Source organism: Camelus bactrianus, chromosome 3, assembly GCF_048773025.1.
Source record: "Camelus bactrianus isolate YW-2024 breed Bactrian camel chromosome 3, ASM4877302v1, whole genome shotgun sequence".
Taxonomy (NCBI): Eukaryota; Metazoa; Chordata; class Mammalia; order Artiodactyla; family Camelidae; genus Camelus; species Camelus bactrianus.
This window is the reverse complement of record NC_133541.1, coordinates 45,303,234-45,318,420: the sequence shown is the minus strand read 5'-3', so window position 1 is coordinate 45,318,420 and position 15,187 is coordinate 45,303,234. Positions and strand designations below refer to the sequence as shown.

General features: G+C 34.1%; 1 protein-coding gene across 8 annotated transcripts in view; it reads left to right on the top strand.

The window, feature by feature from the left end:
• ADAMTS6 (ADAM metallopeptidase with thrombospondin type 1 motif 6) overlaps window positions 1–15,187 on the top strand; it is a 263,530-nt gene that overhangs the window by 6,144 nt on the left and 242,199 nt on the right. For all 8 annotated transcript variants that reach the window (XR_012504565.1, XR_006722682.2, XM_074358973.1 and 5 more), the window contains exons 2-4: window positions 2,591–2,968; window positions 5,150–5,514; window positions 14,824–14,992. Coding sequence is in view for 6 of the 8 variants with exons in the window: in XM_074358973.1 (XP_074215074.1) it covers window positions 2,872–2,968; window positions 5,150–5,514; window positions 14,824–14,992 (631 nt within the window). In the remaining 2 variants the exon portion in view is untranslated. The remainder of the gene's footprint in view (window positions 1–2,590; window positions 2,969–5,149; window positions 5,515–14,823; window positions 14,993–15,187) is intronic.

Below are 15,187 nucleotides of genomic sequence, written 5' to 3'. Positions count from 1 at the left end.
GTAGCTAGAAATGGAAGTGTGATGTCATACAAAGAATTTTGACTTTGGAGCCAGGTAATCTTATGTATGAATTTGGGCTCTGCTGTTTTTGAGCTGTGTGGCCACTATGGGCTTCAACTTCCTTATTTGTAAACTGGCAGCTGTATTAGTTATCAATTGCTGCAAAAAAAACAAAAAACAAAAACAAAACTGTAGACTTAGCAGCTGAAAACAACACACATTTATTAACTCACAGTTTCTGTGATTTCAGGAGTTCTGTGGTTGATGGCTTAGCTCTGTGTTGTGTTTCAGGAACTGTTGCGAGGCCACAGTCAAAGCATTGACAAGGACTGGGGTCACCACAGAAGGCTTGAGTCGGGAGGGTATCCTTCTAAGTTCACATATTAGCGGGCAGGATTCAGTATCTTGTAAGCTATTGCCCTGAAGGCCTCAGTTACTTGCTAGTGGTTATCTGAAGGCTGCTCTCAGTTCCTTGCCATGTGAGCCTCTCCATATGGCGACTTGCTTCATCAAAGCCAATAAGGAGAGACTACTAGAAAGGTGGAAGTCGGAATCTTTTGTAATCTTATCATGGAAGTGACATTCCATCAGTGTGGAGGTATTCTATTGGTTAGAATCAAATTACTCAAAGAAAGAGGATGGATACAAGGGCAAGGATATCAGGAGGTAGGATCATTGGACCATTGTAGATTCTGCCTGATTCAGGGGCAATAATACCTACTTTACAAGATTTTTGTCAATGTTAAAAGAAGTAATGTATATTTAAAGTTCTCTTTACTTTTGGTCTGACCTTAAACTACCTTTCTATTACCTGTTAGTCTTCTGCACAAGGACCAAACTTACTATTACTACTTTTACTGATACTATTTTCCTTTTTTTCTTGCTATCTAGACTTTGTGGAATCTGTTTCTTTAATTTGTTAGGATTGCCCCCAGCAACTGGACTTGTGAAATTACTTCCATCTTCCAGAGCCTATCTCAAATGCTACTTTTTTTTCATGAACTTTCTTCACTCATTCTTTTTTGACTTACAACTCATCCCCCTCATCTGATCTCCTCTAACACCTTTCATAACTTTATTATGGCATATGTCGGTCTGTCCTAATTTTTCCTTTGTTCCTTAGATTATGAGCTCCCTAAGACAACGACTGTATCTTAATCTTTTCTTATCCCCATGTTGGCATAACATCATTTAAAAAACATAGTAAGACAGTATTTGTTGATTAATGGATTAGTTTTTCCAGGTTGAGCAGTTTAATAACTTGTAGAGACAGACATAAGAGACTAAATGATTGTGGTTGTAATTACCAATATTTATAGCATTATAGGGAATGAAGTATTCGACATTTGTTAATTTTACAATCAACCTTAAATATCCTTTAATATACCTAAAGTGACTATTTTAATCACTATTTATTTATTCATTTACTCATTCATTTTTTTCAACCAACAAATATGGAATTATTATATGATAATACTATATACTAAGGATTTGGGATGAAAATCTTTCTATAATATCTTTTGTGTACTTCTCTATCATAGCAGTAAGTTATCTTATTAGTAGTAATTTAACCTTTTATTCCTGACTCAGGCATAGTGTTTTGAATATCAGATATTGAACTGTAACACAGTCATATACACAATATGAACTGTTAAGCTATATAAGGGCCATTTGCCTCTATCCCAAACTGTATTGCTTTGGGGTTCTAAAACTATTTTCTAGTTTTTCCTCTTCTTTTGTCACTTTAATGCTTTCAGAGAGCTAGTTTCTAATCCCATTATTTTTTTCTTTTAAAGTGCTGTATGCTGGGACGTCAGGTAGCCAACTATGCTACTGTTTTATATAAAATGTGAATTCATGGACTCTGAGTGAAGTTGTAAGTCGAAAGGAGAGTACATAAAATCTGTTGTGATACCTGAGATGAATTTTTAAAAATTCTTTTCATAAAATTAATTTCTTTTTTTACAGTTACATTCTAGATTAAATTGTTTCATATGTGTTGCTTATGACTCATATAAGACTTCCAGATAGAGTCCAGGGTTACTGTAAATATGCTTCAACTTTTTAGAAGTTTAGTTTATGCTACTGTGTGAGCTTTCACAGACAGTTGCTCAGTGCCACTGTGTATTTCTAGATGCACTCTCTTAAGGAAAAAATGATAAGTGCCTCATAAAGCAACAAGTCAGTCTCTGGATAGGAGAGTACTGAAAAGCATGTTAAGAAATGAGATCACATACTGTTTATCACTTTCATAAAATGAACTCTGTGAAGTCAGCTTGTTTTTTATTTTATCTATTTATTTAGATACTTGTACAATATCTTCAAAGTTTTAAAAAGAGACTTTTTATGATTCCCTTTCAAATTCCATCTTTGATTATTAAGTAGCTCTGGCATTATCCTGCTAACCATTTAGTTTTCTAATTCTGTGTTTAGTCTTGTGAATGTTTATTTAAATTACAAAGCACAACATTGGTCTGATTTAATTATATTATTGTGTAGTATATGTCCTTTGGCAAGCATTCAGCAATATAGATCTGTCCATTCAGTATATTTTTCATTTACCTTAAACTTTTTTTGTTTGTTTTTCTAGGTTAGAAAATGGCCGTACTTTCATAGCTAATCAGCTTAATGCTCTGCTTATGAAAATTTCACCATCTTTTTTTTTTTTTTCATTTTGGATTGAGAAAATGAATCCAGATATAGAAGAAAGTATGGGATGTTGGAAAAAAGTACCCGTTAAGTAGTGGAACATCTAATAACTCACTCTCAAGAAGTTTTAAAGAAATAAAGTTGTTATGCTTCGATTTTGGTATGGTATTGACTCTCTAGCACATAGGTAGCCCTCTAAAAAATCATCCAGTTTTCTAAATTATGGAAATTTTGTGGAAGTCGTTGACCTGGATTTTGAGCCTCATCATGGCTTCATCGGAATTTCATAGTGACCACAGACTTTCATACAGTTCTCAAGGTAGGATTCCTGCTTTTGAAACTGACAAAAATATTGCTATTAATCTGACGAGAAAAGACTAAATATTTAGGTTGGGTGAATGTCTTCTTTGGGATATGCAGTGGTAGGAGTAGAGTCCTACTGTGTCAATTCAGTGCTAATTTCATAAGTGTTTCAGTGCTAATTTCATAAGTGTTAAAGGCTTTAAGAGTCTGTCTACTAGTGTTTCACATCCACTGCATTTTTAGGGTTGACTGGTCTTTCTCAGAAGATAGACTCAGGACTCTTCTTTTGAATCCTAAACTTTAATAGGCTCACTCATTCCTAGGGTTTATAGGCAAGGTATGTTCAAAAGGAATCCAAAGGTTTGTCCTATAAAAGCAAGAAGCCAGACAAATTCTGATGTAGTATCCTTCTGATATGGACCTTTAGTGAAAAAAAAAAAAGTCTCCAAACTTAAGAACTCTCATCTAAGGAGTAAGAGCTGGATAAAAGAGTAAGAGTTATAAGAAGTTTAACTTTTCAAATTTGAATCCATAAATCCCTATAATTTTAATACATAGAATTGAACTTTACATCATAGAAAAGATCTTAACAGAGGTCCCAGGAAGGGAAGGTCATTTTGTTTTCCTAGGTCAGTCTAATTCTTATAGAATTATTGAAACCATACCTTTTGGATTCTCCTCTCATGAATGTATAGTAACAGATCATTTTTTGGTGCTGATGAGCCAGATTTTCAAGGCTGTTACAAATTGATGTAGAAATCCAGAAGTCCATGTGTACAAAATGTGGCTCTCAAGGTAGATCAACAAAGTCAAAGCATTTAGTATGAACTTTTATTTATAAGAAGTGAAATAAATATTGTCTTTCATTTTTTTCCCATTTGATCATGGTTTCATGGGAGTTTATATTTGTGGATGAACTCCATGTATAGACAGTGAAGTAATTTGAAGACATTTGGTTCTTTTTTAATGGTAAACTTAGGTAAAGGGAGATGTGATTAAGGAAGTAGACTGGTAATATTTAGTACGCCTAAGTGAGGAAAATATATTTAATAGTACTTTGAATTTTTTGTCAATGTGATGATTTTTAAACAACTTTATTGAGGTATAATATACATACCATATAATCAACCATTTAAAGTATACAATTCAAAGGTTTACAGTAAATTTGTAGAGTTATACAACCATCATCACAATCAATATTAGAATATTTTCATCACCCCCAAAAGAAACTGTGTGCTCATTAACAGTCACTCCCAATTTCCTTCTAAACCACCTTCCCTGCCAGCCCCAGGCTACCTCTAATGTATTTCTGTCCATAAAGATTTGCCTATTCTGTATATTTTATATAAATAGAATCATGTGACTGGTTCTTTTTACTTAGCATAGTGTTTTTATAATATTAGATAATGAGTTTTGGTTTTGAAGGCAGTTATTATGGAGGTTCATTCATGCCATAGCATGTATCACTACTGCTTTCCTTTTTATTCCAGAATAATATTCCATTGTGTGAATATACCTCATTTTATTTATTCCTTCATCAGTTAATGAGCATTTGGGTTATTTCCTCCTTTTGGCTATTATGAATAATGCTGCTGTGAACACTCATATACAAGTTTTTGTGTGGCTATATGTCTTCATTTCTCTTGTAAAGATACCTAAAGGTGGAATTGCTAGGTCAGATGGCAGGTAGTTCCATGTTTAGCTTTTTGAGGAACTGCCAAAGTGGCTGCTGTATTTTACACTGTGACTGATAATCTGAAAAAAAATTCACCAAGGCTATAGAGATTCTATATAAACTCCTTTGGATAGCTTTTATAAATATATTTTATCTGAATGAAATTCTGTTCTTTTATATGTGTACTTTTCACTGTTTTTTACTTCAATATAAAATATTCATATTTACTGTAGAATTTAGCTCTTAGAATTAATGTTTTTAAAATAAATTTATAAAAGAAAAAAGCCTTTTAAAATAATATTATTTTAAAGAATGAAATGATTGGAGCTCCATTCATCTTTAGATTTTAAACTTTTACTATTTCATTTTTATTTTATGCAACATGTTTTGTTCATACCTCTCATGTAATGATGCATAGTTTTAACTGATATATTTGTTATTTATACTGCTACTTCTTTGTTCTGTTAAATTTTCTTTTCTTCCATGTGTTTTTTCTGGATTCTCTGCCTTGTGACTACAAAGAGGAATTCCTGACTTATCTAGAACACTACCAGCTAACTATTCCAATAAGGGTTGATCAAAATGGAGCTTTTCTCAGCTTTACTGTGAAAAATGATAAACACTCCAGGAGAAGACGGAGTATGGACCCTATCGATCCACAGCAGGCAGTATCTAAGTTATTTTTTAAACTTTCAGCCTATGGCAAGCACTTTCACCTAAACTTGACTCTCAACACAGATTTTGTATCCAAACATTTTACAGTAGAATATTGGGGGAAAGATGGACCCCAGTGGAAACATGATTTTTTAGACAACTGTCATTACACAGGATACTTGCAAGATCAACGTAGTACAACTAAAGTGGCTTTAAGCAACTGTGTTGGGTTGGTAAGTAGATGTTATAATTTTAAATTTCTGATGGGGAAATAAATTCACAATGTAAATGTCTTTCTCCAGATTAAAAAAAATATAAATGGTTTACCTAGGGATGGTAAAATTATTAAAATTATTTCTGCTCCTTTGCTCTTAAGCTTTTTAATAATGTTTGCATTGACTTTTCAAAGTAAGAACTCTTTTTAAAACTTTGTATTACTGAGTAGAAGAATGAGCGAAACTTCATGTTTCCGCTTAGGTTTACATTTTTCTATTCAAATACGATAGCCTTAATGCATAAACAAAACTCAATCATTGATGAAGAGCTTAAAAGCATATGTGTATGTATGTGTATTATGGCAGGAGACCATGGCACCGATTGCCTCCTTAGGTCTCTTTCTATAGTATCTTTCTCTGATAATTAACATAGCTTAAAACTACTTATGACCTACTTATGTTCATAAATTCTTGAAGAAAAACCTTTTATACCAATGGTTCTTTTATGAAATAATTTTCCTTACATTTATCTGAAGATTGATAATAAATCTTATTTTACTTAGAAATTAGATTTCAAGAGTATAAGATCTATGCTGAGCATTTGAGTTCATTTAATGGTAAATACACAGTTCAAGGTTGCACATAGTAATGCTTGTAGAACAAAGCATAATCTTCTATTTCCTCTACTTTTTCTACTCTACACTTCTGCTACTGCTTTACCCTATTCAGGCTAATGTAGATGCTCCACTGAATCTTTGTATAAAAGAGTACAGACATTTTGATGCTCAGCTCATATTTTTCAGAAACTATTTTTCTTCTTTACTCTGTCACATCCGTATCCTCATTTCTACTTCAGTATAAAAAACACTTAATTGGATTTGGGTTTAAGTAAGTTCTAAATTTGAAAGGAGTAAAAGAACCATAGAGTGGAGAAAAAAATTTTGCTGTAGATAATGTATATAAGAATTTGCTCAGATTGTCTGTTTTCTATAACTTAAAAGTTTTTTTTATTAAAGTGTAGTTGATTTACATCTATAACTGTTGAGTCAAAATGATTACTTAGATTTTAATATTTAGATTTAAAATAGGTACATTGAGTAAATTTATCACTAGCTTGTTTCTCTGTAAGCAATTGTTAAGCTTTATATACAACAGAGACTTATCTTTTTGAATAAAGATAAATTATTCAGAATAAATTTGTTTTAAAACTTCTTATATGTTAAAATGACATTTGTTGTTAAATATCATAGAAAAATACTGCTCCTTGTGATTGACCAAGCTCTTTAAATTTGGCATTAACATTAATTATGCCATTGATAATTTTAACAGGGTGGTGAAATGAACAGATTTGAGATTTAGGGAGAAAAAAAAAACTAATTCCATTGTGAGATTTGAGGGAAGAGGAGTGATTGGAGATATGAAGATGAGTTAGATCACGTAGGAGATAATGAAGGCCTTTACAAAGACTCTGGCACTGGGAATGGAGAAGATAGGATGAATTTGAACCATATTTTGGTGAGAAAATTTATAGGATTTGTGTCTTATTAATCTTCTCTTCCCTGGCATATAGTATATAGTAGATATTTGAAAATATTCTAAAAAATTGACATATTAATGAACTCAGTGTGTGAGAGAAAGAAATTGAAGATAGCTGAGGTTTCTCTTTTGGATGAGGCTGTATATGAATTTTGCTAGTTGAGAAAGGGAATCCTAGTGGAATGTTGGATTGGAAAGGAAGATACGGAGACTGATTTTGATACTGTAAATGTGAGGAATCTGAAGAAATCAAGGTTAAAGGTGTCTAGTTGACATTTGGGAACTATAGCTCTGATCAGAATTTAGAAAAGAATTCAATTCTGGAAACAAGTAATTTGAGAGTCATTAATATAAGTGACTACTGATGAAATTGTGAAAGATGTTGTTGATGAGTCAAAAGTGAGAATAAAGTTGAAGCTGGAAAGTTTTCTTTACTTAAGGGGATAGTAGAGTGTCACCCAACTATTCTTCATCCTCACTGAGACTTTCTGTGTCTCTTGTTCTTGTTCCTTCTGTTTGTTAACACCTGTTTTGCTTTGCTTCCTATTGAAACTGCATGGTCCATGTTTACTAACTTTGATTACTTGATTAAGGTGTGTGGTCTGCCAGGTTTGTCCACTAAAGTTACTATTTTCCCCTTGGCAACTAATAAGGAATTTGTGAGCAGATACTTTGAGATTATGTGAATATCCTATTCATCATCACACTTTTACCTATCAATCTTAGTAATCCTCACCTTCGTTCTTATTTTATATCATGTTACATTTTTAATCAAGTGGAATATGTAAACAAGTTTTTTTAAACCCCACTTTTCTTAGGCCCCTTTTGACCAATTCTGTTTTTAATTGTTTTATATAAAATAGTTTTTGATATTGAGATCATAGTGTTTTCTAATCCTATTTCCTTTCCCTTAGTTTGTGTTACAACACTTGCACCATTCAAAGAAAAAAAATTCCTTGTGTTATAGTTTATCAGTTGTTCAAAATAATGTCACATTTTAGTTTACTTTATATTTGGACCATGGCTTCTTATTCAGGTTTTGTTTTTCTGGAGTTTCTAGTTACTTTTATTTTGTCTTATTGAGAAAAAAAAAAGATTTCTTTACCAACTTGTCAATATTATCTAGTTCCTTTGTGCTTGTAATATATTCTGTTCTTCTTTGGAGGCATTTTTCTTGGAGTCTACTGGTTAATTAATTTCTTGAGCCACTGCACATCTTTCATCTTGGGATTTCTTTTCTCCTAGGTTAGTTCCACATCTTCTTCTTTCTGAGTTTACACCCTGGTTTTGTTGGAGAACATCTTCAAGTAATTACCTCAGAAAAGGTGCCTGAGAAGTAAAATTTCTAAGTCCTTGCCTATTTGAAAGTGACTTTATGCTACCCTCATGTTTGGTTAGTAATTTAGCTAGATATGGAATTCTAGGTTTAAAAATAATTTTGCTTCAGAACCATGGATGATGGAATTGGGAAAGGAAAATAGGAGACATCCAATTTATCTATATGGTTTTATATCTTAGGAAAAGATTTCAAGATCTTAAAGTAATAGCATTGATTCATTTGGGGTGACAGATAGAAGATTGCTTCTTGTTCTTTTCTTCTTTAAAAAAATTTTTTTTCAAAATGGTATGAGTTTTTCTTTACCCTTCCATTTAAAACATAATAATGTGGTGAGCTGTGGGTCTTCTATCCTGATCCCTACTTTGTATTTGATGGGGACTTTCAATTTAAAGACCCTCCTTCAACTTAGAGAAGTTTAAAAAAAAATTTCCTTAATTTTCTCTCCTTTCCCACGACTACCCTGTTTTTTAACTGGTTCTCTGCTTCTCTTATCTCTCTCTTTTTCCAAACCTTTCTCTTTTTTGTTCTAAGTTCCATGGGATGTTCCCAATTTTGCCTTCTTTTTCTTTAATTGATTTTAAAATTGTGACATTCATATTTCTAATTTTCAAGAGATTTTTCTTTTCTTGATTGTTTCTTTCTTTATATTTTGTTCTTATTTCATGAAAAGTGATTTTTAAAATATCTCTGTAGATACTAAAGACTATATCTCTAGTTAGAAAAGACTAATGACCCTATTAGACTTTCTGGTCACTTAGTTATGTCCACACTTGCCTCTCTATGTTTTCCATTATTCATTCATTCATTCATTCACCAAATACTTCTAAGTACCTATCATATAATAGGCACTGTTCTAGGTAGTAGGAGAACAATAATGAACAAAACAAGAATCCTTGTTATCATATATAGCTTGTATTCTAGTGGAGGAGATACACAATAAGAGAAATAAGTAAAAACCATAATATGCTGGATAATGATAAGTTATAATGTAGAAAAAATGTTGAGTAAAGACCTTAAAAAATGAAGAAAGGAATGCTGACATCTGATAAGATTTTCAGGTAGAAATCTTCAAGTACAAAATTCTGATCTGAGAGTGTTTGAGGAACAGTGAGGAGACTACTCTCATGACTAGAGCTGAGTGAGAGAGGAAGAGTAATGGTAGGTGAAGTTAGAAAGAGAGCTGGGGGCCAAATGTTAGGTTTTAGAGGACACAGGATAAAATCAGTGAGGACTCCAGGCTTGGGGCCTGAGCAACTAGAAGAGTATAGCAGCCCTCAGTTTTGATGACAAAGACTCAGGCATTAACTGAGATGCAAATGCTGTAGGGGGAGTAGGTTGGGGAGTGGTGTATATCATAACTTCAGTTAGACATGTCAAACTTGAAATGTGTGTAGGATGCTGGATATGCAAGTCTGGAGTTCAGGAGAGAGATGTAAATTATGAAGTTGTAACTTTGGGAGTCATCAATGTATAGATGACATTTAAATCCAGGAGATTATATGAAATTGCTTTGAGAGGATTATATATAGAATAATGAAGAGGCCTAAGGACTGAGCCTTTGGGCTTTCCAAGAGCTTAGGGAGGTCAAAAAGACGTAGGGGAGACAGCAAAGATGAGCAGGGTAAGAAAGTTGAAGGAAAACTAGACAAATATCCTAGAAGTTAAGAGAAGGAATTATTTCAAGGGAAAACTGCTGCTGCGTAGAACAAAATAAGAGTAGGACTGAAAAATGACTACTGAATTTATTAATGAGGTGTTACTGATGACCTCAACAAAAGTGGTTTTGGTGAATTCATAGTGGGATTTGGAAAAGAGGCCTGATTGGAGTAGATTTAAGAAGGAATGAGAGAAAAGAGTATATAGACAATTATTTTGAGGACTTTTGGAAAAGCAAGGAATGATCAGTTGCTGCAGGCAGAAGTAAGGTCTTCATCATTTTGTTTGATAAAGATGAGAATCATGATGTAAAGAGAAGGGAAGTTTCTTGAGTGAGTTTTTTGATAGGTGAGAAGGGATGAAATTATCCATATAAATGGAATAATTGTTCTTATCTTGAGAATGGACAGTTAGGAGGGAAGTAAGAACATGAAGTGGATGGAGGACAATGAAAAGGTGATGGGACCATTGGGGCCTAGTGTGTGTGAAAGGACTGTCTCTTGGAGTTAGGATACTAGAGGAACAGTACTAGAAAGACAAAAGAATGAGATATTTGAAATTGACATTATGGCAGAGTTACAAATATGGATAATGTTATAATCTCGGGTTCATAACTGTGGGTATGAGTAAGGTCAGGTGAGGGACAAGATATTTGAAGAAGAGGAAGCCAAGGAATTGAGAGGACAGGGATTGAAGAGACCATGTATGATGTTAGTAGTTCCTAACCTGGGGTCTATGGATGGAATTCAGGGGCTTTGTTAACTGGAGTGGGGAAAATTTCATCTTTATCTTTCCTAATTCATATCTGAAATTTAACATTTCTTTCATTTCATAACAAGCCAATAAAGTAATAGCAGTACCTGTGACTTTGTCTCTAATAGAAATTATAGATATTTTCATATTATGTTGCAGTTTTTGCAGGTCCTTTAAAATATTACTGTTAATCACTGTTGTGAAGTTATGGTAGTCACTAGGTCTACTGCAAAACTTCTTATTAAAGTGTTATATAATGTCATATGTGTTACTATGTTACATTTAAAAATATTTTGATAACTATATTTCATTACAATTATTTTTTTAATAATCCTGTATATTTTGCATTTAAGATATTATTCTGAGAAGTGGTCCCAAGGTTTCACGTCTAGACTTCCAGAGGGGTTCAGGGCACATGTACATACACACAAATTTTAAGAGCCAATGGTATAAGAAGATAAATGAAATCAGCAATTATTCAGGAATGGTTTTGCAGAGAGTGACTGTGATCCAGAAGCTAAGATCTCTGAGTAATGAAGAAAGTGACTCTGGGTCAGTAGGTAACAGCAGCTAGCAGAGGGAGAAAGTGATGCTATGAGATTCAGAGGTGGTGAGGTTTCTTCTTTTCTGTTTATTTTCTCTCTCTCTCTCTCTTTTTTTTTTTTTTTTTTTTGAGAGAGAGGAAGAGTTGTTTAGAAATGGTAGTGAGCCACAGGGACACTTACCTTACCTCCAGGTCCAATAGGAGGCATGTAGAAGAGAAAGCAGCCACCATTCCAGAGGTTTTCAGGAAAGAATGAATGTTATTTAGGGAGATTCAGGTTTTTGTTTGAGCAAGATGAAGTGAACATTCACGGATGAGGCTGAGGGTATAGGAGATTTTGTAGGTAACTGACCTTGAGTTTGAGAGGGCATAGAAGCATTTTAAATAGTGAAGGGGGAAGTAGGAGATGGGATCAGAAAACACGATGTGCATAACCATACAGGGAATAGAATCCAGGGGATATGTCTTGGGCTTTTTGGAGGGACTGATGTGGTAGGGAAAGGGGGCATGATGAGATTAATCCTGATGATCCTGAGGCCAACAGTATAGAGATGAGTGGGGACACTGAGGGAAGTGAGAGTAGGACACTTGCTAGGCATGCACGGATTTCTGGGACTCCCCCTTAACTCAGGTTCTTCATCATCTGGACTCCAGTACCTTTCTAATCTTAACATCATTTTCCCCTTCTCTCCCTTTAGCCGCAGTAGCTCCTTGCTTTCCTCAAATACTGCACACATGTTCCTTCCTGATTGCCTCTGCACTTGCCTCCTACTGTCTGATCTGCTCTTTCCCAAGATATTTGTTTGGCTTGCTCCTTCACCTTATTCACGGTTCTGTTCAAATATCACCTTACTAGACAGGATGTTCCTGACCATCCTAAATAGTTTGTATAATTCCCTCTGTGCTCTGATTATTCTCTGTCCTCTTATGGCTTTGTTTTTCTTCTTAACATTTCTTATTACCTAATTGATCATTTATTTATCTAATGAGTTCTTTTTTTCCTGGCTCCTCCCACCAGAATGTAAGCTCTGTGATAGAGCCAGAACTTTGTTTTGTTCACTATTGTATTCCCACCTCCTGGAACAGTACCTGCTCTGTGATAGGCACTCAAAACATACTTGGTGAATGACTAAATAAAGTTAGAGAAGCAACACTCAGAGGATGAGGGAATTATAATATAGTGGCTAAGAGTCCAGGCTCCGAATTCAGTTGAATGAATTTGTTACTTAACTTTGCTCAGTATAGGTTTCTCATCTGCAAAGTGGACCTGATAGTAGTAACTTACTTCAAAGAGCTATTATGATTAATGAGGTAATGTGTGTAAACATCTTACAGAGTACCTAACACGTCAAATCTCTGGGTTTTCTTCCAGGGTCTTTCCATTCTTGAAATTAGAGATTTTGTTTACTTACAAAAACCAGGTGTCTGACTCTGGTTTTCTCCAACAACCTACTCAGGTTGCTGTTGGGGACTTTTCAGCATCCTTCTGCCCACAGTCCAGCATCACATGACTTTAGTGCTCTGCCCTTTCTTGGCAGCACTCTAGACCCTGCTTCCTACACTTCCCTCTTAACAAAATTTCATATACAAGGTCTCTTCTGCACGTGCCCTCCTTTCTTCAGAAACCTTGCTCAGTTTACTCTCACACTGTTAATCTTTCTGGTAAAGTAATTCATGATCAGGTATTAGAGTTTGTTAGTGGCATATTATATTACTCCTGACAATATTTGCATATGATTTCAAGACTGATATCCTTAAAGTAAAGCAAACAATGGTGAAAATAATGTGAAGTGACTAGGACTGCTTTTTTTGTTTTTTGCATTCTCAGGAATGCTCATTTCGTGTAGGTGGTTGCCAACTTCATCTGTAAGTTAGGGGAGCTCTGATTATGTCTTATTTTTCTTTCTAAGCATGTGGTACTTAACATGAGTTTTCCTAAACACAATCATAGGAGTTTAGATTCAAAGGGATCTTAGAGGCTATCTGAACCAGAGGTTTTCAGCAAAACTCTATTCTCAAATGAAAATATTATGTGGAAACTTAATATATAAATTAATAAAAGCACAGCTGATTCCTAAGCCCAGGAATCCAAGCTGTGTAGGTCTCCCTTTGTTGTCTGGAGCAACCCCTGCAGGCACTTTCATGGAACCCTTAGGGCTCCCTAGAGTGCTGTTTTGAAACCACTAATTTACACCAACTCTTTCATTTTTCCAGCTGAGGAAATACACCCAGAGAGTTTGTGTTTTGTCCAGTGTTATAGGGTAAATTAGTTGGATTAAGAGCAGTCCTCACATGTGCTATTCTTGGGATAACACTATTAGAGAAGAGAGGAAGTTCTTACTTCTGGTGCATATAACTTTTACTATCTCATTTCTTTTAATCAGCCAATTTTACTTGGTATATATACTGCATATGAGACACTGTCTATGGCTGTAACTGATACAAAGAAATATGAGACATAATTCTTTGCCTTAAGAGAGCAAATAGTATGGTTGGGAAGATGAAACATGCAGTTGAAGTTATACCAAATTTATGGCTTTTTTCCTGTACTTTATTATTATAATTTTTTAATGGAAGTATAATTGGTTTACAATGTTGTGTTAATTTCTGGTGTACAGAATAGTGATTCAGTTATACATATTTATATATATATTCCTTTTCATATAACAAACTTAAATATAGATGCAATACTTGAAATGCAGCAAAGCAGTGTAGAATTAATTAAAAAGAAAGAATACCAATGATATGCTCTGCTGGATCTGAGAAGAGGGTAAATTTGCTCCAGTTGGGCTAGAGAAAATTTTAAAGAGGAGCTATGGCTGAGCGACGTAGGACTTGGCTAAGTAAATAGGTGTGAGGCAGTATAATACTGTGAATAAGAGCAGAGCTTTGTGTGAATACCTGCTCCTTCACTTACTTCTACACAGTATTAGACAAGTTCTTAACCTCTGAGCCTATTTCCTCATCTGCAAATGGGGATGTGTGGGATGTGTATTAATTCAGGACATATTAATTAATGTAACACAGACCTTAAAATGTAAGTATTTTATCAAAATAGAAGTTTACTTCTCTCTTATATCAGTGTCTAGATTGGACAGCTTTCCATGAGGTCACTCAGGGACCCACGTTCCTTCTCTTTTGGCTTCCACCTCCCCTACGTCTTTTCTCAGAGAGAGTGGAGAATTCCACTGGGGAGATTCTCAGAGGCTGGGCCTGAAAGCGGTATATGCTTTGCCCATTTTCTGTTGGCCAAAACTCAATTATAAAGCTATATCTAAACAAGGCTTATAGCATGTAGAGATATTTAAACATTCTTTTTAAAGAATAGGAAAATTTATATAATATTTTTCTGAGTAAAAATAAGTCACTAAATTTTTATTATCATGTGTTTTAACCTCCTTTTTGAAGGAGTATCAATTTATTTTTGACTCCTGATAATAAGGTAATTAATATTTAAAAGGATTCTTCTTGGTAAATTCTTTGCTTTGTTTTCTTTTAGCATGGTGTTATTGCTACAGAAGATGAAGAATATTTTATTGAACCATTAAAGAATACCACAGAGGATTCCAAACATTTTAGTTATGAAAATGGCCATCCTCATGTTATTTACAAAAAGTCTACCCTTCAACAACGGCATTTGTATCATCATTCTCATTGTGGGGTTTCGGGTGAGTGTGTGGTTTTAGAAAGTGTAGTATTGTATTGCCATTCTCTTTTTTCTGGCATGTATAAGATTAATAGTAAAAGTAAATAGAAATTTGAGTAATTAGAACGATAATGTCCAGAGTCCTCTTAAAAGATGTGACCTATCAATAGTTTTAAGTCAATTCTGGAAGGTCTTTAAGAAGTCCTTAAAATACAAG